Raw genomic sequence first — 22,924 nt, 5'->3', positions numbered from 1 at the left:
AGGGATTAACCAAAGTATTGGACATGAGCCCATCTTGTACTGTACATGCTTCAGAGTTGGCAGATCATATCTTCAGAGTGACTGACTCTTGCTCAAGAACTCACAGGTCTGTCTCTGCTACAGACTGAAAACCTGGTACCATTTTATAGATGCATCTCAACTTAAAGCTAATTCATGCATCAGATTTCTGGACTGCAGTTAAGACTGTCACTGTGGCAGGGTTGAACTACACAGGGTCAGGCTTCCTTGGGTTTACAAGGACCACTGCATTCTGTTCCTCTCAATCCTAATTGCATTTTGGTCAACAGTGGCCAAACTTCAGCTTCCCATTTTCAGAAATGCGAGTCTTGGCTCTTTTTATCCCTGTTTCCATCAGCAATAATAAGGAAATAAAAATTGTTATAGATCAGTGGGGCTAGTTTCATGGGCATACCCTAGAAGCCTACTGAGTAAAGCAGTATGTCCTACCAACAGCTGTACCTTTTATGTGAGTGAACACAGTACTCAGGGAGAGATACTACAGGTGACAGTATCTTATCCTTGAATTGAAGCATGTCATCCTGTCTGATCTTGTCACTCAAAATGCCCTCTATTCCATTTCATTGGGACTTGAAAGGCAATGTGCTTGAGTGTTATACCTACTGCAGGAGGGAAGCGGGATCCTAAGCTGAAGCACTGTTGCTCACCTTTGTGCTGTGTTGCATAGTTAGAGTACGAAGACATCTGGAAATCCATTGCTAGCTCATGTTTTAGTTTTTTGGTTTTGGTTTTTGGTTTTTTTTTTCCTGTTAAGTGCTCAGCAGAGAATAATGCTTCATTCTCTCACTGTGTCATTTCATACCTTGATGAGCACTTTAAAATGTAAAAGACATTGTTCAGAGCTGACATCTCAGAACTGTGGGATGAATGCTGTCTCCTAAGGATATTACTTGTTCTCTTCACTGATTTGACAGAACACTCCTACACACTGTGAAATAACACTTTACCTCCACAGAATAATAAACAGCAGTTTGAAATACTAACTCCCTGGCAAGAAGCTCCAAATGGTAAAAGAGATAGTATGACTTCTAGCCCCTTACCTCAACAGTAGCTTCCCTTCTATTCAGAAATTAATATGCATTTCAAATGGTAGGTATGTTCTGCAATGCATAAAATTTACAAGAAAAATGAATGAAAAGCTATAATTATTAATACATTGTTATATCTGTACAGCTTCAGGTGTTTTTGGTTTTAGTTGTGCTTTTTTTTTTTGAGATTATATTAGTGGTATCTAGTATATTGAATCAGGACTACAGTCAAAAAATCAGCCTGATATCAAGTATTTATTTTTAGATTTGAGACCCGTGGAAATGTAAAATCTGATTTTCTCTCTTTTTCTTCTTTAGGTTTCATTGATTTCATAGTAGAACCAACATTTTCTCTTCTTACGGACTCAATGGAGAAAATTGTTATGCCTCTTATAGAGGAAGCGTCAAAATCTGAAAGTCCTGCATTTGGGACACCCAGGTGTGAATACACTGCTTAGTTATTGAACTAACATAAACTAACATCATGATGTAATTCTCAGAATTATCGTAGTTATTTTAACAGTTGGAAAAGCAACATAAATAGTTGTACAGTATTGCCACCATGTGGTACTGTGTTGTGTTTGCAATATGCTATTACTCCATTGACTGTAGACAATCATGCATATAAAAAGGCAGAACCGCAATAACGAGCAGAATCTACACGTATAAAATATAAAGTTGATTTTCTACAGCATATGTATTAACAATTTTTTTCCTTTTTCTATAACTTTTGCAATAGATTATTGAAGGTCCTTGTTCTGTTATCTTGAGCTATTTTCAGTATAACTTTAATTGACAGTACCAAAAGTAATTTCTTCCTTTCAGAGAAACGATTGGACATGGAGGTGGTGAAGGTGGTTTCAGGTTTTTTTCTGTTTTTAATTATGCTGTAGGTCACTTTCCTTCTTCACATTTTCATGTTAGTATTATTTGATATATACACTTCTTCATAAATGAGTGATTAGCAGCTGCAAATGATTCATAGGTCCAGGCTTCATTTTCAGTTGATGTTCATGACTGAGTGGTAGATGAACAAAGGCTTATGATCCAGAATAGCTTCCTCCTGTGAGGTGGAGGATAAAGGGATATTTTCTTAGTATGGAATCAAGAGCTACACTTACAAAGAGATCAGAGAACCTGTAGCATGATACAGAAATGTCTGAGTCAGCAGAGTTGCACAAACTCTGCTGGGTGGATGCCATGAGTATGCGGTGTGACATTCACTGTGGTGCATGGAAAACATTAGAATTGTAACCTATTCTTTCCATTATATCACATTCAACATCTCTGTAGCACAAAGAAATTACAATTAACTCTTCTTGTGCGGCTCTCACTGATATATTCACTGCAATTAGGTTTTCTGATTAATGGAAAACCATTTGTATGCATATTAACATCTGTGTTTGGTACCAGTGAGATAAACTATGCAGCGTAATTGAGTAAACAAAAACTGGTATGACTTGATTACCTGTACAAGGCCATAAATAGGTCTGATTTTTTAATCTTAAGAAAAAAAATAGTTTGTTATATTTTTCCCACCTTTACATGTATTTGCATATTCACATATGAATAATTAATTTGACTTCTACCTTGCCTTATATGTAAGGTAGCTGCAGCAGCTTATAAGTGGATTTTAAAGCCACTGTACTAAATCCTGCTCTGACTACTCTTGAAGGCAGGTACCTTGATGAGAATTTTTGGCTGAAGCTAAACTTACTTACCTGTCATATACTTTTGTGTCTTGCTTTTTTAAAATGGGTTATCAAATAAAAATCAGGTGTCTCTATTGTGAGTCCCAAAGATACCATTCACTGTTCAAAAACAGAGCTAAGAAGCTACTCCAAAATGGCTACATAAACGTTATTTTCAAGAACCAACTTACAAGTAATGTCACATCTTTTTCATTAATTCCCTGGGTAAAAGTCAGTAAGAATTGGTCCCAGGTTACAACTTCATGGGTTGAAGAAGTGTTTTGTATCTTAGTCACTCTTTGGTGAAAACTAGTCTTTTGACGTAGTAACTGCATGTAGGTCCTAAGGAATTTGCTTCAAATTAACTGTTTGTGTATTATTAAAATTGCCTGACTGTGTTCATAATTTAGGGTTTTTTCCCTTCTGCAGCCAAAATAGTTTGGCAGCAGTAAGCAATGCTGAAGCACAAAGACGACCCAGTTTTAAAAGTACAAATGACGGAGGGACTCACACAGAAAATTCTCTAGCAACTGTAGATCTAACGAGCTTTAAGGACAACTTGATGAAGATCATCCAAGCAAACAAAGAAAGATGGAAAGAATTAGCAGTAGAAGGTATGATATACTAAAGTGGAATGTTTTTGTAGGTTACTCCCTAAGATCTCCCCTACTTTCATTTTTTAATTTCATTCAAACTATAAAAATACATAGTTGTCTTGTATTCATGTATTTTATGTCTTAATGTTTGTTTAGGTGGTCCTGTTTTGCTATCCTAGTAGGTATACAGAGATGTAAGTGGTCGGGAGATGAAAGGAAATCTTATAACCTCTACAATAAGGCTCTGTGCTGCTCAATTTATCATTAGAGGTCTGGTTTAGAAATGTGTGTTCTTGAACGTTTAATCATTACTGATACTGACATCTGATTTAAATGGTAAAATCAACAATTCAAGTAGTACGTGCTGCTGTATTTCTTAAGAAACATAAAAATTTAACTTTGCTATTAGAAATGCTATTTGCTCCGCACTGTATGGAACAAAATTCAGTATTGCAGGCTTCTTGGGACTATGCTGTAGGCAATTATTTAAATGACCCAGTGGATCTAAAGATTTGGGTAGTCATAGCATGTATTAGACCCAAACAAGGCAAAAAATGACTCTTCGTTTGCCAGTTGATAGTTAATAAAACCAAACCTGCATCAAGCATCTTAGTTCACAAGCCAAACATGAAAACTGGAGTTACAGTTATCTGAGTGAAATGATTTGTGATAATTGTTGAACACAATTTATAACCTTGATCCAGATTAAGTGAATACCGTTTCGGAGTATTTTGTCCAGAGTCTGCTGTTTCCGAGTAAGCAGCTGGAGTACTTCAGTGTATTGTTTCACTGCTGGGACTGGTCTTGCTGTACATGACCTGATACTGATTGCAGAGAATGGTATCCTGGAACCCAGCGCCAGCCTTGTCTTCCATCCCATCATCCAAAGCAGCATTTTTTTTCTCAGAGAGGTGTCAGACAAGACAGAAAAACACTGCAGAACAGTGCTAAATTATAATTAAGTGCTAAATTACAAATGAATGTTCTCATTAGGAGAATATTAAGAACAAGCTTCCATACATCTATTGGGACAATGACTTGAGAGATAGGTAGAAGGGGCAGCTGAGGAGGAGAATTAACTAATATTGTCTCTTCTTAATGAGCAGCTTCATAAGATTGATTGCCCCTTTTGTTATTGTCCAACTAATGCTAACTGGTCAAAAGGACAAAGCTGCTAATTTGCAATGAGCAGTAGTAATTTCAGACCATCAGGGTGCCCAAGACCACTTAGCTACAGCCTGCAGAAGTCAAGCAGCCCTGGGCTACCTCCATGCAAGGTCCTTCAGTATAGAAGAATGGAGAACCTGATATCTAGAAGTTTGCCATTTCCAGTTGCATGTAACTAACCAGTTTGATTTTGGCACATCAGCTTTTTGGTATATTGTTTTGGAGGTGTACAGTGCTATCCAAGAGATAATTTCCCCTTAATTTCCAGTACTTTGTAGTGCTCTAAATTACTGATACATTTAGCCCAGTTTTATTGGGCTGTTGACAGCCATTGAAACACAAAGCTTCTCACAGCAAAAGATTTGAGAATTCTTCTGTGTAAAGGATTGTTTTTCTATGCAGTCAATATTAATGTGAGGCCCAGCAAGATCCAGGAAACTCTGGTCATGCTTTCTACTGTGAAAACCAAAGCTGGTAATGTTCAAGGCTCCATGGACTTTGTTGAGGTTGTGGTTGTCCATATTCTAGGATGACCTTTTCTTCCATCAATCTGACTAATGAATTATGTCTAAGTATTTCCTGAACAGATTTATAGAATTACAGTAGAATGTACATTAGGAAAACTAATGGGTAAGTGGATATAACTGGTCTTGAGGCCAGAGCTTGCTGAACAATATTGACTCTGTGTGATTATGGTTGAATCTGTTTTGCAAAACCTCTGTGAGAGCAAGGAAGAGATTTATAGAAAACTGTGCCCATAGACTACTTGCAGAAATGTCTACAATTGACTGGAGCATGATGTGGACACCTTCCAGATGCCTGATTAGAATCCAGAAGAACCTTGTGAATAGTGCAAATACTTTTGAGTACAGATTTATATTTTGTTAGTACACAGATAGTAAATTTTTTAATAAAAGCTGAGGGGGGGTGGGATTGTATGGATTTTGTGAAAGTCCATTCATTTGGAATCGAGTGTGTGGGCACTTACTCCATCTGTGGTCACTAAGAGCTACTGGAGAAGAGGTTTTCATTAAGTGAATGTAGCCCTCTGTAGAGCACTATCTGAGGTAGCACATAAGTTTCTTGTCATATAATAGGAGAAGGAATCTTCCCCAATGTGTCCGGATCAGCATGTGTTCCAGTGCTGTGAAGCTGCACCCTGAAAAGGCTGAAAATCCTTAATCAGACTGTGCAAAATTAACATACAGTAAAGAATGAAAAATATTGAAATACATCCCCTTTCCACTTGAAATTCCTTTCAGATTGCACTCAAGTTTGACTAAGCTTGTAAGTGAATAACCTGAGACCTTGAACCTCAGATAATTTGTTCCACCCTGTCTGGATCTCATGTTACCTTCTCTGACCCTATTGCTTGATGAAGTCTCTAGGCTGCTCTGGGCATATGTATGAAGTTGTGTTTTATTCATATGTTAGTAGGAACACATACCAAGGGAAGAAATATCAGGGGTAAATCACTGCCAGGTGAAAGGAGCATTGTTATTGCTATCATTGTTCCTAGCTAGATAATTTATGACAAGCCGCAAGGAGCTGAGTGCAGTGAGGAGGTAGCGTGTGTGAGGACAGTGTGCTGTGGCAGTAAGCAGGCTGGCTGTTAGTGTAGATCTCCAAACACGCTTCCTGAGCTAGCTATAACAAACGGTACTGGTGCTGTTAAAAGAACCACCTGCATTCTTGTCAGTGGGCTCCACAAACACTAGACATTTTTCCCAGATTAATTCACAGTCTCAGGAAAAGTTGTCTGGATAAAATATAGCGATGCAGATGCACAAGAAATATAGAAAAGAAACTAGCAATAATCCGTATCATTTCCTGAGGATGACTTGAACTTGTTCCAGCTTCTCGCTTTTCAGGATAAGGTTACTCATATAGCAATTCAGCTGGAGCAAGGGCTGAAGAAGATGATCTGAATCCTGTGCCAGAAAGACCAGAGTAGGAGACCAAGACACAATGACAGTGTTGTTGGCAGGGCAGCTTTCCCGGAGTTCCTGGTGCTACCCCTCCCTGAAAAGATAGTTGCTGTGGAGACTTGATTGAGAGCAAGCAGCTTGTTCAAGGAACAGCGTGCTTTATTTTGGAAAGGCCTGTCTGTGTTAGTAAGGAAAGCATTTATCTACCTAGGCAGCTGTTTGAGAGCATCCTTAACAGAAGGCTCACTAAATAAGATGGCTCCATTTTGCTAAAAAGGCCATGTCTTGTATAATTGATGTGGAGGAGCTCAGTGCTCTGTAGCCTAAGGGTCCTCAACCTTTCACCACTGGAGAATTAGAGGAATGTTTCTCAGGCCTTTCAGGGAATGCTGTTAACAGGGAATTACCATAATGATCAAACATCTGGGATTCTAATTTGAAAGCCTTGATGTTTAATTAATATTCCAAACCCCTAATCACTAGATAATCTGTCTTTGTTCAACTCAACACAGTGATAAAGAGACCATTCCATCCTGTGCTTTTCTCAACACAGTGTTGGTAGCTTCTGCTATTTGCAGTTATGGTAGCTGTAGCAAATAGACAGTAAAGTTGGTCATGTGAGTTTGGGAGGATCTTTCATTAGAGAAAACATTTGCTAAATAGATTTTAAGGTCTGGAAGTTATTGACCTACTGAGGAAGCTGTAAGAAACACACAACTTGTTGGAAAAGATTTAAATATCATGTAAGATCCTTCATGTTGCAGTTCTTAGAGAAATTGTAACACAATGATTTAATATTTTAAAAATACATTTTTTATTCCTTATGCCTACAATGTTTATTCCTTCCTGATTATTTTGTTTCTAGAAAAATGTTCTAAAGATTTACTAATCAAGTTGGTCAGTGGTTGGCAAGCTCAGGTACACTTAACAGAATAAAAGGGTATGGGCTAGTAATCATACTTACCATCTGTTCAGTAGACGTCATTGTAAAACGAGTTACAGGGATAAATAAGTATAATTATCTTCACTTTATAGTTGAGCAAAAAGAGGCACAGACAGCTTAGGACACTCACCTCAGGTCATATTAATAACGTGAGGGAATGCAGCATAGAGACCAAGGGTCCGTCTGCCTGTCGAATGAGCCCATCACTGAAGCATGCTAACTTGTTCACCGTCAGGATAATACAACAGCAGTGTTATTTGTTGTTCTCATTTTATGCTTATGTAACTCTTCTGAAGAATTAACTGTTACAGGACCTGACCAAAGATTGCGTTATTTGTATGAAAAGTGATCAGTGACAAACCTTGTCCTCAACACCTTTTGTCAGTGCACTGTGCTGGATGACTGACTGGACTGGGACAGGATGAAAAATATGTGAGGCTGAATGAGGCTCTCGCACTGCCCTGTGCTTAATTTTGATAGTAAAAATATGAAAAAATGACAAATATTGCATCTTTGGAGTAGAGATCAGCTTTTTTTTTTCCCTCCATGAGCAGCAACTTTGAATAGCAAATATCTCTTCTGAAAGACCTCTGCAAGGTACCTGCAGGCCCCCCTCAGGCACTTTCAGTCCTGCATACTTCCAGTCACAATAACCACAGGGTTTGGTTCCATTTTGTCTGAAAGATTTTCTCTGCAGACTCACTAATAAGAAGAGAGTAACAGCTGCTGAAATGTAAAAATCTGAGAGTGATGATCTGATAGCATGTTAATGTGATTTAGCAGCCGCTAGAAAGGGTGGGCGGTGGGAGGACATGTGTGACAGTCACAGAAACCAACTGACAGTTTGGCACATGAAATCTACCCTAATGAACTGTTTTAATCTGCTCTAGAAAAATAAATTCATGGGGCTAAAGGAGTCCTATCTAGGACCAGCGACAGCGATTTTAATTGCAGTGCTAAAATTTTTAGGTCATAAACAGTTTTTGAACTAATCCAGAAAAGTGTTAAGAAGAGTGGGAAAAGGAGAATTTTTCACCATGGTCTGAGGAAGTGAAATGAATGGGTTGAACTAAGAGTAGCAACAAATGTTTTATGTTGGCAGTACCTGGTAAAGCACAGAATAAGAAATGATAACTGAACCTGATAATGGAACCTGTTATATATCCCTTTGGAGTATACACCAGCGAGCTGGCCTACCTCTGCATGTGACACCCTATATGACTTAAACCCTTTTCCCTCTAGTACGCTTGGAGCAACATGTCCCTGTCTTCCCCTGTCCCAAAAGTCCCAGTATTCAAGCCCCTGTACTTATAGCTAAACAACAAAAGAGAAGTAAAAGGTGGAGGTAGCTGCCCTAGGAAACCATAAACTCACAAATATTTTTTAGCCAAATCTTTTAATAAAAAGTTTTGATAGCTACTTAAGCCTTTGCTACATTTTCTGTATGACTTGATACTGTGACAGCAAGTGCCACTGGATTATGTGGTTTGCAGTGGTTTTATAGACTCCTGTATATGAGAAGAAATTTCTGTGAGGAGTTGAAAGTGGAAGGAATCGGTGTCTAAATAACTCTGTGGGTTACTGCAATGTATTCCTGGGTTTGAAAATGACAGGTTGGTTGGGAAAAGTCACGATTGTTTGGGAACTCTTGGACATGTTGTTAAACTTACTTGGGAGTCCCAGAAACACCATGATCAGTCCTCTTGTTTTCTGCAAAGTTTTGATGCTTATTGCTGGTCTCTTCCTATTCTGTTTAAAATGGCTGATGTGAGAACATGTCTTTTAGAAAGGTGCAATTCCTTCCCGTATTGTCTCAGTTTTGGTCTTTTGTCATTGCTTTCAGGAATTTTGTTTTCCAGTAAAAAAGAAGGCAGACATGCCTAGAAATCAAAGCTTGTGGTAATATACACAGAGAATCCATAAGATCCAGCAGCATTCTTCATTACAGATTCCTCAAATAATTTAATTCTTAGTGAATATAAACAGCTTTCCTCTTTAATTCGGTAGTTTGCTAATTCTTAATACTTCAATGTCATTATGTCTTTCTGTAAGGGTAAGTTATTGTAGCTTATTTTCAACACAGCCAATGAAAATAGCACTGTGATTCAGCAGACATTGGTTTTACTGGGGTTTATTGCTGCCACTAGCTGATTCAAGATGTTCTGCTTACACATGGCTTTTGTATTTTTTCTCTTCACTATTGTTAAGTCAATGCAAGATAAGAACTCACTTCAATTTTCAGCGATTTAAAGCCAAAAAAAAAAAAAAAAAAAAAGTGACTTAATGAAAGAAGAGTAGTATCTGGTGAAAGGAAAGAAAGTCACCTTCACTAGTTCACACATTTTCTGCAGATGCAAAATTACTAAGTATCAGAATTTTTCAACTGTTCTAAAATTTGTCAATTGCCTTATTAATCCTGCCAGTTTTCCAAGCAAAATAATGTGTTACAATAATTTTGCCAACAGCCCAGCCTAAACACAAGGTAGAAAGACACCACTTCTAACATGTTTACATATCAGATATCATTGTTTCTTCTCATGAAGGACGGTGTTTTAAGGCAGAAGTTCAGAAAGACACAGAAGTACAGAAGAGAGGGATAAGAATGAATCACCCCTAACAGACCAGTTAGGAGAAGCCATTTGCTTTGCAGATGAACTCACACAAGTTTTTCTGAATAACACTTGGATTCTTGTAAAGAAAACAATACCAAACAGTTGAAAATATGTAAACACACCTGACTCCAGGCACTTTTACCAAATTAAAACAGAGAGAGCAAAACCAGTAGCAATAAAAGCACGTACCCTGAGTTCACTGCATGGCACAACACACTTCTATCTGCCTTTACCTGAATGGATACGGTAATCCTTAAACTGTTCAGTGCCTAACTGACACCAGCCCCACCCCCCCCACCCCCCCCCAAAAAAAAAAGAAGAGGGGAGCTTTCTAGAGGGCCAAGATGGATGTATTATTAATATTAGTCATCTATTTACTCTTATTATATATTGTCAGTGTTGCAAATGCCAAGTTACATTGTTCTTCTAACACACCCTGTTTCCATCTCTAACTGGCCATGGCAATGTGTGCCCATAGGGGAGGAGGATCTTGCTTTTTCCATCAGCCCAGTGCGGGGTGAAGGGCAGCAGCCTTGCCCACTTCTCTTGGAGGATCCTGGTAGTTTGTGGCTGGATGGAGGCCGAGGCTCTGCCTCAGCATTTATTATAATTCTTACTGTCCAGCACTGGGGCTCAAACATCATGCCAGCTCTGCTTCTCTTACACTAGTGGTATTAACTTAGCAGTGCCTTGCTTGAATTTTAGTTATTCGGTCACTGTTCCAGTCTCAGCCTCTTTTAAAGACTGCTAAATATTTCCATTACATCAGAGTGATAGGACAGCAGGAATAATAGAAAATTTCAAGAATGATATACAATAGGAAGGTCCTATATAATATAGAGTTCAATTATTAGTTGTTATAGACAGCAGAAATCTGGATTTTTCCAGCATGTATAGCATATACCACAAGTGGCTGACGTACCATAAGAATCCAGTATTTTTCATCTTTTTGGCAGTGGATTTCATAGGGATTGAAGCTGAGTGGATCAAAGCAAGTCAGAACATAGGCTTAGATGTCCAGCAGATGAGAGACTTAATACCAAGAAGAAGGATTTGGGGTCTTAATGGAAGTTGTGATATCATCATAGAGGATTTTGTGCTTGAGGCTTCTCAGTCTCAGTCACAACTACCAATCACTGCTCCTAGTTTCCCTGAACAAACTCCTCCCAAGTGGACAAGATACTCTTCTTCAATCTTATTTAACTGAGAGTGACTTTGAAATTTTATCACCATGGAATGGTAAACACAGATATGATTATCAGCATAAAAAGACTAATGTTTAGCAATAGTTTAGACTCTACAGATCTTAAAATTCCAAAGTATTTTCCATACTTTGAAAATAAAATATTTTTCTCACGTAATCTTTTCTAATGACTTTTGGAATAAATAGTATCACACCAGTTTAATTGCAATAGGTATGACATTTATCTAGTATGTTATGAGGTGTAACTAGGTGCAGAGATACTCCATTTCAAAGCTACATCCTTCTGATGTGCATAGATCTGAGTTAGAGTTTGGCTGTATTTTAGACATGCTTAAGATCATCTCAAGGGCACTCACAGAAATAAGAGACCAACTTGACAGAAGTTAAGAATGGGCCATCAGCATTGTTCTGATTAAATTGTTAATCTTCATTTGCCAGTTTAAGTTTGGTAGAGTGTGAAGGAAAGCAGTTTTAAGTTCAGATGTTCAGCTTCGTGAACTAAAAAATAATAGTGGGTTTTGCTTGCACGAATATTTAGACTCCTAATATGAGAATAAAATCGTTAGCCACCCAGTTACCCCAAGACAAATCTGAGTTCTGCTTAAAATTGTCCTAAAACATCATTCTGTGAGAAAAATACTGTCTGTTCTTATTAGCTTTCAGGTTAAAAAAGTCACCTTTTGTAGTGCGAGCTGAGTCAGTATTACAGTTTTATGTGCAATTATAGTTCAGCTTTGCTTCCTCAACTTACTGATGCATCTGAACAGTGTCTGAAATATTTTATCTTGGATTTTCCTTGGCTTTTTTATAAGGTTAAGGAAAAATGCTTGTAGCTCTGCCATATGGAGGCAAATAAGGCATGTAAATCAGTTTCTTGGGACAAAAGCCTTAGGTAGGTAGATTTTACCATAAGTGACAGATGCTTTAATTAACATATCTGGATTGAACATCAGATTTGCTTCAAGTTACATATACGTATTTCTCAATTCTTTAGCCCATCCACTTCTTTGTAAGTCTGTAGAAAAAGAGTACCTGTCCAAGTTTCAGAAGATTTAAAGTCCAAAAGAAGCAGGTCTCTAAAGTTTGTAAAAAAACTGTCTTAGCAATTATAAAATGCACAGATTTGAAAGTTCCTGATTTTTTAAAAAGTATGCCTGAAAATACAAGAACTGACAAAAGAATGAAATTATTTAACTATTCCATGCTTCTGCACATCAGTTCAGGTTTGAAGGTTTTCCTTTCCATCCCATTGCACTGGCCAAATTGTTCTTCAGGGAGAACTTTCTTTTGATTCAGAAAAGTGGGGTGACAAAGATGCCAAATGCTGACTGTGGTAGAAATGTAATTACAGACTGGACTATCTTTCCGTTGTCATATGCAAACACTTTTGGTCTGGATTTGAACTGGTCCCTCACAACCAGAGTTTCTGGGAGCTCACAGTTGAACTCAATAACTATCTGAATGCTTGGGTTTTTTCCTTAATGCAGTCTACACAGACAAGTTAGAAATTTTATGCAATATCATGCGACTGTTTTGTGCAGGTGTTGTTCAAAGTGCAATGCTTTCACTTTTTAAATTAATAGTATTTTGTATCTTCTATAGTAGTATACATATCTAAAATCTGAATTTACAAAACAGAGATTCTAATAGCAAGAGAAATGGGCCCTCCATGAAGATGGTACAGTTATTTTTTTTTTACCAGACTTTTCATCCTCCATCATGAGTTTTCCATTCCCTGTTTTCTTCATCTTCTAGTTCTTCCCAATACCACCTCTCTGTGCTGCTTTCTTCTGTCTTCTTTTACTCTGGGCCATTTCATTTGTACTGTTCTCCAAGTCTCTGCAATATAGCAAGGAATAGAGCCTTCCACAAACATTATTTTCACCTGTAGGTGCTGGCCCCTGAAGCACAATTTCCCCCATATTTCTTCCTTCTCTCTCTGGAGGTGCCACCAGCCTTAATGGCAACAGTACTGGATTGTATGCGTGTAACCTTCTATAACCTGTTCCAGCTGAAGCTCTGTATTATCTGACATTCTGGACTTTTCTAGGATGATCAGTAGGCCAACTTCCTTCAGGGCTTCCTTCAGTTCTGATGCCTCCCCCATCCCCTGCAAGGTGGTCCCCTCCATGCCCTTTCTCTGTTGCAGAACTGATGAGCTCGGCTCCTCCAAGACCTGTGGTGGTCAACACCACTGCCGGGGGATGTGCCTGCAGCACAGGGTCCTCCTGCTCCCACCCTTCAGCTTACAGTGTGTCTGATGATGCTACTTCCTCTGTACTAGGACCAAAAATAAAGAAATACAAATTAGAGATCAAACCAGAAAGCAGACCACTATGGTTCAGTTGCAATAGTGTAATCAGGAGCAGAACCTGACCTATCTTAAACACACCAGTGCACATGCCCTCGTGGAGAAAGTAGATGTTCACAATGTTCCAATGTGCAGCTCTATCAGTCACTACTCTGAAATCAAACAGTTGTGGCATATCCTTCTTATCTAATTCACATATTTTGTTCCCTCTTTGTAGAAGAACTTGTGAAAAATGTTGGTGAACAGGAAAAAGACCAAAGCAGAAATTCCACAGATGCACAGTTACAGGAAGAGACAACAAGGATACAAAATGAGAGTAGTCAGGGAAGTGATGATACAGCCTGTCCTCCCAGATCCATCGTCCTACAAGTAGTCTCTTTCGACACTCCTCTGAGTGATGAATCCAACTCAGAAAAATGCACTTACTCTGATCCGAACCAGAAAGATCTCACCGATGCCCAGCAAGAAACACAGAATACAGACCCACTGAATGGTAATACTTCATCACAGAGCACCAGTCAATCTAAGGAAGCTGTCCAGGGCGAAGCTGCAGCAGTGTCTGGTATCTCCCTGTCAAATATCAACAGTAATGTAAATTACTGAAATAAGGTGTTGTACAAACCACCAGCATAAGACAGTTTCTTAAGGCATATGTAAAAACAGTAGTGTCCTAAAACCATCAAATAAAAGCTGTTTGATGCAAACAAATATCATCTTCTTGATGTTAGCTATTTGGTATCTAGTAGAAAATTTTTTACATAAAATACCAAGACCTTTAGTTGAAATCCAAGAATTATTTTAGAGATGCATATTTGCAATTATATATCAGTTTGTTATTGGAGAATTGAGGTAAACTTTCAGAACAGAACTATCTAACATTTTCTCTTTGAATAGGTAATTATTCATATGCTATTAAAATGCACTCCCCTTAGTTTAGGCACTTAATATGATTATTATTTTGTAAACCACATCCTTTGTGGTAAATATAATGTGAATTTTAGAATTAGCTCTAAGTAGATGGAACTTGCTAAACATAGTAGAATGGGACGGTGTCATTCTCTTAAGCAGAAAGATCAGTATCCTGACTGTTTTGCAGGACAAGTGGAACAGCCAGAAAATCCCTATAATGTCAGAATACTTTTTTAGAATGTAAGTATTTTATCACAAGCTGACTATGATTTAGTATCTGGTGATTGTAAGACAGCAACAAGGGCAAGATGCCCAAGCAATAGGAATAGATGTTACCGAAGTAAGAAAAAGTCACTGTGCATTTTCATTTTATTTTCTGAATTTGCTTATTGTTAGAATAAGCTTTGAGGTATTAGGGTAATGAGAATAAGCAAGGCATATAATGATACTTCTTTTCCTCACTTCTAATTAGAATGCTAAACTCAATGCTTTTATGACAGTAAACCTTGCAATATTGTGCCAGAAGTATGGCATTGTCTGAGCAGCAACACTGAAGTGCTTATAAGGTTTAGCTTAGACATAAGTATATCAGTTGGCATATTTCTCTAAAATGCATTTTATGGAGAACTCCCACTTATTCTAGACTTCCTCATTCCAGCTCCCCATGCTTTTATTTTTGACAGGTTTTTTCCATCAGAAATAACAGATGGTTAATTTAGGGTCCTAAATCAAAATATTTACACTAAAATTAATTTCACAACATTTGAAGTTGTCTAATAACTGACATCTTTGTCTTTTGACATGTATGTTTTGCACCACTTTTTGTATTATAGCCCAACTTGAAATTTAAGTGCCTTAGAAAAGTTTCGCATCTCCTGGATGAGGAACACAGTAAGAAAAGCTGCATCTTTTATCTTTCAAACTATGCAGAAGGCAGTTGTGGTGTAGCTGTCTTTGGGGTTCTTTAAATGGCTGAACAACAGGAATGCTGTTTGAGAACTCAGCATGCAGTTAGTGCACTCTGTTGCCTTGTCAATCTTTACATTGCACCTTTCCTATGAGAACAGAGATTTCTTATTTTAGAAAAAGCTGATCTCATTCATTTTCTAAGGCAGGGAATTTTCTACAGAATGCCTTGTATTTTAACAATTCAAACTGCAAAATTTATGAAAAGGGTAAGAAGTGGTTGATTTTGTATTAGTGTATTTCCAAAGGCAAACATGATCTGGAATATATTTTTTTCTTAAAGATGGCAAAAAATATTTGATAGCATGAATTTCATCAATCCAAGGATATTCCTTCACTAGAGATGGCAATATTCAGAAAGAGTTCAGATAAATAATGAAATAGAAATAAGAGATTGATTTAATTATTTTGTGGAAATAAATAGTATTAGTAAGGTCCTGAACTGAAACCCAGAGTTCATACCAGGACATCGCTCAGCTCTTGCATCACTAAAGAGGCAGTGGTACTTAAACCATGGACTTAGAACAAGTCATGGAAAAGGGGGAGATCTAGCAGGAGACATCACTGCATCAAGTGATTAATCACACAGTAAGAGAAGCAGCGAATTATTTTTAAGGCAACTCCAGAGGGTGATTGATGAGCCAGTACACCCTTACTGGGATCCCCCAACTTAATCTGAGCCATTGTAGGTTTTGTAGCACACATCTCAGTTGCTGCTGGTTGCCACAGAAAGTTTTGGTATAGAAATGTAGGTTTCTCTACTGAAACTAAACATACGTGCCTGAAAATCTTAAGCTGCTGTATAAAGATGTTTGAAATTAAATGGAACTGAAAGGATTTTTCTCTAAACCTTCCTTTACTACAAGCTGTGTCTTTTCCCGCTGGCAAGAGTGTGTAAATATAGAGTCTAGTGCTTATGCCATTGATAGAACACATGCCCAGCCATCATAAAATTCTGTTCTGAACAAGTCTTCAAATTAATTTGAAAACTGTTCATCTGATATGGTTTATGACCAAATGTAGTCATCAATTCTTGATGTTGTCATGGGAAATTATATTGTCACAGGCAATGATATTGTCAAAATGTTGTCATGGGAAATTCAGAGAATTTATGCATTCCCAATTCTTTGGATCTGCCATTCTAGAATAGTGAGTTTTCACCTATTTAGCCCTGTGAATCCTTAAAATTTTTCCACTGGAAATGTGCATCCCTGGTCAGCCAGCTTAAGCCTACAGAAACTAAACTGCATTTCTTTTAGTCTAATGACCCTTCCATGGATCCCCTCAGAAGTAATTCATAATCCCTCAAGTCAGAAAACCACAAGATGATGCTGGATTTCTGATTTGCACTATCACAAAGTTTTAGTAGTGTACTACTATGCATAGAATAAGGATATTGGTTAGGTATTATTTTTAAAACATCTTATATTTGAAGGCGTTTTTAGTTGTCATTTTATGTGAAACCTCTCTTCACTGTGGTATGTTGAATTTACTCTCATCCATCTCCTTCAGTAAGTATTTATGTTAATTTTTCAGCATAGATAAATACCCAGCTAAATGGAGAACCTGATGAATGTTTTGCTTGGTTTCTGTAGCATATCAGTATCGGAGTCCAATACTCTCTGACCATGTTCTTTTAGATATTCCACATGTGAAGGATGTAATGTTTAATATCAGATGTACCTATTTGAAGATAGTTGATGATACATGGGATTTCTGATTTAACAGTGTGGTATAAAATATACTGAAAGCACACTACAAATATAAGTTACTCTCCGGAAAATAGAGCAATTGCAATACACAGCTCAATCACAGTGCTGATGCGAGTCCCATTACCAGTCTCTAGAATATGCTCAGCATCACGACGCTGGGTGTCCCCAGTCACCAGTGAGGCATACACAGGTTGAAGCCAGCTCAAGCCTGTTGCTCTCTTCAAAATTCTTTTGCTAGTTGTTTAGTTTTTATATTCTATATTGGACTGAGCCATGAATTCACTCCCTCCATGCTGATCTGGCTAACTCGGGGAGACAGTCACACTCTTCTAATGAACGCAAGGGCAAACATTTACACCACTGCTTAATCCCCACAACTGTGATATAGTTAGTGGATCTACTCAAGTGACATAAGTGCTTATCTAAACCAAAGGCCACCCTCCACTCCCCTTTGTGTTCAGATTGTCAGCTTTCTTTGCAACAGCTCTGGTCATTCACCCCTTGCATTATGTCCTGAGCTTGATGTGCGCATCACCCTTGCCCATCTCCATTGAGCCTTCTTCCGTTGTAGGGGTTTATTGATCAGTCACGATATCATTTACTTTCTGATTTTATGTCATTAAGTAGTTTGATTATATTTTAAATTTAGTAACATTTCATTCTTTCATTTTCCCTATTTTTCCAATATTTAAATGACATAGAAAAATGTTTAGAATATTTTATGGTCTCTTGAAATGATTTACAGAATCATGTTCTTAAAACTTTCTTTCTGAAGGACAGACTGGCCATGTTACTATGTAGTGAGAAATCTACCTATATATTACCTAAATTTGAAGTCAGCTGATCCTTTCACACAACTTTGGGCTTCTAATAAAACACAGAGGAGACCTAATATATATTTCTTAACCATGTCATAGATGATATAAATAAATGGCATTTATAGTGTTTTTTTTCTGTGCCTGACAATTAAAAAAGTATACTGCAGGTATTTACATCACTGTAACACACAGGGGCTAGGGCAGCAGACTTACTACAAACACACAGTGAGTCTCAGGTCCTGGCTCTTTGGGACAAAATTAATTAATATTTGGTTTCAGCTGCAGTTTTAAGTACCTCTGCAGAGATTGTGCCACCTTGTTAAAGATAACTGAAAAGAAAGACAATGCAGGCATTTAGTACTGGAATAGTCTGCAAAGGGAAAACTCAGGCTAAAATGTTTCACAATTCTCTTTCACATTGGTGAAATGATTTAATATCTTTCTAAATGGAGGGGATCCATTAAACTGTTGTTGTCTAAATGTAGATACTTAATATTAGTGTTTTTGCAAGAGTTTCATTCCTACAGTGTATGTAGAAGCCTCATAACTACAAATAGCACAGCAGTCTGTTTTCTCACTCCCCCCTCCTTTTTCTCTGTATAAGCGATGTCTGAGATGGTCAAGGGTGAGTGTGTTGTGTATGATGCAATAGCACTTGGCACAGAAGGGAGACATGGCACAGGTAGCATCCTCACTTTTCACTTTTGCACCTCTGTTGATGGCCAGCAGATCCAGACAGGACTCTTTTAACCAAGGTCAGATATTTTCTGACCCAAGTGGAGAGTGATGATGAGTGGCATTCCTCAGCAGTTGGTGCTGGGACCGGCGCTGTTTAACATCTTTGTTGGTGACACAGACAGTGAGATCAAGCACACCATCAGCAAGTTTGGTGATGACACCAAGCTGTGTGGTGCAGTCAACACGCAGGAGGGAAGGGATGCCATCCAGAGGGACCTGGGCAGGCTGGAGAGGTGGGACTGTGCAAACCTCATGAAGTTTGACAAGGCCAAGTGCAAGGTCCTGCACATGGGTCAGGGTGATCCCAAGCACAAATACAGGCTGGGCAATGAGTGGATTGAGACCAGCCCTGTGGAGAAGGACTTGGGGGTGTTAGTGGATGGAAAACTGACTATGAGCCAGCAATGGGCACTCACAGCCCAGAAAGCCAACCATGTCTTGGACTGCATCAAGAGAAGTGTGGCCAGTGGGTCAAGGGAGGGGATTCTCCCCCTCTGCTCTGCTCTTGTGAGACCCCACCTGCAGCGCTGTGTCCAGCTCTGGGGCCATCAACACAAGGACATGGACCAGCTCGAGCGGGTCCAGAGGAGACCACAAAGATGACTCCAGGGAAACCTTATAGTGGCCTTCCAGTACCTAAAGGGGGTACAGGAAAGTAGGGGTGGGGGGGACACTTCATCAGAGAGTGTAGGGATAGGATGAGGGAGGAATGGTTTTAAACTGAAAGAGGGTAGATTTAGATTAGATGTAAGGAAGAAACTCTTTACTGTGAGGGTGGTGAGACACTGGCCCAGGGTGCCCAGAGAAGCTGTGGCTGCCCCCTCCCTGGAAGGGTTCAAGGCCAGGTTGGACGGGGCTTTGAGCAACCTGGTCTGGTGGAAGGTGTCCCTGCCCATGGCAGGGGGGTTGGAACTGGATGATCTTTAAGGTCCCTTCCGACCCAAACCGTCCTGTGATTCTGTGAATCTATGGTTTTCAATGGAATGTCACTTCAAGCAAGCAGAAGGTAGCATACACATGACCTTACATTTTTTCCCTGCTTCCCAAATTAGTGTTGTGTGAGTATTCAAAGAAGCACTGTACATTCTAACAGAACATTATTACCATTCTTCATGCTGGATTTTTTTACCTCTGTACTTTCTGTATTGAGGATGGGGGGTAGAAGGCTAAAACGATGTCCAGAGTGCTTGCTGACTCCTGGGGCGAAGTAAGTGCCTGAAGGCACTGGGGCTGGGAGAATGAGATGGAAAGTCAGAAGAAAAACGACATAGTTATTCAGATTGAAATTTCATATGTTAGTTGTCATTGTTCTGACCTTTATAAAAAGCAGAATACTGTTTGATTTTCTGTGAGTAGGCGATTAAATTATAAGAGAGATGAGGTAAATGGGAAGATGATCTATCTGCATTATTGGGAACTGTCACTGAATGTTTGGATGTACTGATGTGGAGATAACTCATTAAAAAAAGGAAAAAGGGACTGTTTTCCTCTTCTTGTATCACGTCTCTTTCTAGGTGTAGTTCTTGTAGACTATTGCTTTTTATTAACAGAATTAGCTCTGCCTGGTGTTCTGGTCAGTGCAAAGGGAGAACTGAAGGATTGCTATTCTAAGAACTCCGGTTGTGACTGAATGTCGTTTTTCTCTGTAATAGCTTTGTCCTTTCCATCATCTCACTTTCATTTAACTGAATGTTACAAGATTAAGTGGTACTATTATAAGGTGCTATTTTTTTTTAAGTGATGATTTTACTTTTCTCCTGAGTGATTTATTAATTAGAACATTAATTTAAAAAACTGCTTATGTTTAATTAAACAACTCCATGTTTCAATGATTTATAAATGCTAAGTGGCACACTTTTAACTTTTCACTTATGATGATAGCCACATTAATCCTTAATATCAAAATGTAAAGGAGATAATAAATCTGTGATAAAACAGATTATCAGTAACTTCACTCTATATGACAGTAGAGTACTCAGTCACATTCAACATCATCAGCAGTTAGTAACTGAAAGCTTCTGGAGGATAACCAGGTTAAACAGCAGTGGACAGATCCACATCAACACTGTGCCGCTTTGATTTATGGTAAAGCAAATGGCATCAAGGCATCACCCGTGCCATGCAAATGCTGGTGATGGTTGACACCACAGTGCCACCGTGGCCCTGTGGTGCTCAGCCGCGTGCGGGACCCCTTGCATGGCAGGCACCAGTTGCTGCGGTGCGTGCTGCAATAGCAGCCCTGTGCTCACTCTGTGGCTAAACAGAGCAGCAGTAACTCGGGGTCCTGGTACTAAGGGAAGGCATCCATCTTTGTGTGTGGGATGAGGAGGGAGGGAAGGTTACACTGAAAGAGCAAAAGATGTGTTTATAAAAAAGATAGGAATTATAACAGCCACTAGCAACCATTCGTAGGGCAGAGTGTATCACATAAAAAACCTGCTGCATTGACAGGAAGAAAGCTAGCTACTGTTTAGAAGCTAATGTTTAGTTTTTATGAAATTTAAACATAGAAAGTTTTTGTTTTGAGGCTTCCACAAACCACCCCTATCCTGCTCCTAAAACTACTAACCACTATATGTCAAATACAAGATTTAAATATTTAGATCAATAGATTTTACTTTTGTACCTGTCTCCACCCCCTTTTTTGTTTTTATGAATAATAGTAAAAGTTTTGCTAAATCCCTCCAAAAACAACTGCATGCTGAAAGATCTGGAGGTATTCTTCTTCTAATTTATGTGAAACCAATTTTGAGACTTTAAAAGCCTTTGCAGAACTGGTTGTCTATATTCTACCTACACTAAATTTATGTAAAATAAGAGGGATGGTGAAGAATACTACTTGGGGGAGTATGACCCATCTGCTGGTGGCCACATTACAGAGTGGGCAGCACCCACTCTGCCACCATTCATGGCAGTGAAACAAAGGTAAAATCAGTAGGAATTCCTACTTGTTTATAGTGAAGCCATGGTGAATTCATAGCTATTAATTTTCTTCTTTCCTATTTTCACTCTCATGAGCTCCCTTTTCTCTCTTCCCCTTCTCTTTTCTAAACTGTGAGCCTCTTCAACTCACCATCTTTCAATTTTCCTTTCAGATCACACATCATCCGCTTCTCCTTTCCTCTGCTTGTACCTTTGTTTTCAGGCTTTCAAAAAGTCTTCCCCAGCCTGTATTTTTATTTTTATAACTTTTATGCTTCTCCCAGCTCATCATCTTCACTTTTGAGACTTCTGTGCTTTTCCCTTTTTGCATTTTCAGGTCAGCATGATTAATCAATGGTGGGATCACTCAATCACCTGGTTAAAACTGAGAAGTTACTATATAGTTAGTAAATAACACTGTAAGTTTGCTACATACTCCCCATTCCTACTATCTCAGTTTATAATTTCCTTACCTGTACACCTTCAAAGTTACTGAAGGAACAGTTTAAGCAACAGCTTAATATTATGATTGTCGGTTTGAAATTCATGTTGTATCACTTAGTTTGAAAGCTGCTTGTGTCACTTGGTATCATTGCTCCTATCTGATTGAATTAATTGAATTCTTAGAACTTGACACTGTCTTCTTTCATTATCTGAGAGACGTTTACTCCCAGTTTGAAAGCCTACATTAAAGAGGATTTAAACAGCACTATTCTGCAGAGGGTGAATTTTGACTTTCAGTAGGTTGAAAGATAAAATAGACCAAAACCAAACCTACTTTATTAACACTTACTCATGTAAACATCTTCATATTTGTTTCATGCTGTGATCTATTGCTTCCATTCTATCTTTTGCCTTATGGATAAACCATAATGATTAATTCATTAATGCTTACTCTGGTAAGAAAGCAATTAAAGAAACTAGTGACTGAAACCTCATTTTAACTTTAAAAATGTCATAAGGAAAAAGTTCCTGTCTGTCTAGGGCTGTGCAAAGTTTCATATCTTGGTTACCTTCCTCACTCAGGTTCCAAATCACATTTGTTTTATCTTCCAGGTGAGCCTAAACACTGTAAGAAGTCAGAAGATATAGTAAAAGCCACTGAGCAGAAAGAAGCACTGATACAAAACTAGATTTGATATTTCTTAAAAGCTTCTGACATTTCAGGCAGGACAGGTAATTTTGCCATTTATTCCATATTATGGAGAGATTTTTATAGTGTAAAGACTCACTTAGTGCTATTATCTATTCCGGTTGTGGTTTTATTACAAAATTTTGAAATGGGGACATGGTACACCCCACTTTCTATGTTCCCTTAAAAGCCATTCAGTCTAAAGTAG

At 38.4% G+C, this 22,924-nt stretch overlaps 1 protein-coding gene across 6 annotated transcripts in view; it reads left to right on the top strand.

Moving 5' to 3' along the window:
- The window catches only part of PDE1A (phosphodiesterase 1A), a 227,886-nt gene that overhangs the window by 201,629 nt on the left and 3,333 nt on the right, over positions 1-22,924 (top strand). For 3 of the 6 annotated variants that reach the window (XM_033010953.1, XM_033010951.1, XM_033010952.1), the window contains 3 exons: positions 1,386-1,506; positions 3,188-3,372; positions 13,737-14,227. In XM_033010953.1, coding sequence (XP_032866844.1) covers positions 1,386-1,506; positions 3,188-3,372; positions 13,737-14,122 — 692 coding nt within the window. In that variant the 3' untranslated portion in view covers positions 14,123-14,227. Of the gene's footprint in view, positions 1-1,385; positions 1,507-3,187; positions 3,373-13,736; positions 14,228-21,921; positions 22,004-22,640; positions 22,762-22,924 lie in introns of those variants that run through there. The other 3 variants (XM_033010955.2, XM_033010954.2, XM_033010956.2) reach the window with 3 other exon arrangements.

Source organism: Tyto alba, unplaced genomic scaffold (assembly GCF_018691265.1).
Source record: "Tyto alba isolate M040663 unplaced genomic scaffold, T.alba_DEE_v4.0 Super-Scaffold_7, whole genome shotgun sequence".
Lineage (NCBI taxonomy): Eukaryota > Metazoa > Chordata > Aves > Strigiformes > Tytonidae > Tyto > Tyto alba.
This window is presented reverse-complemented; position numbering and strand designations above follow the sequence as displayed.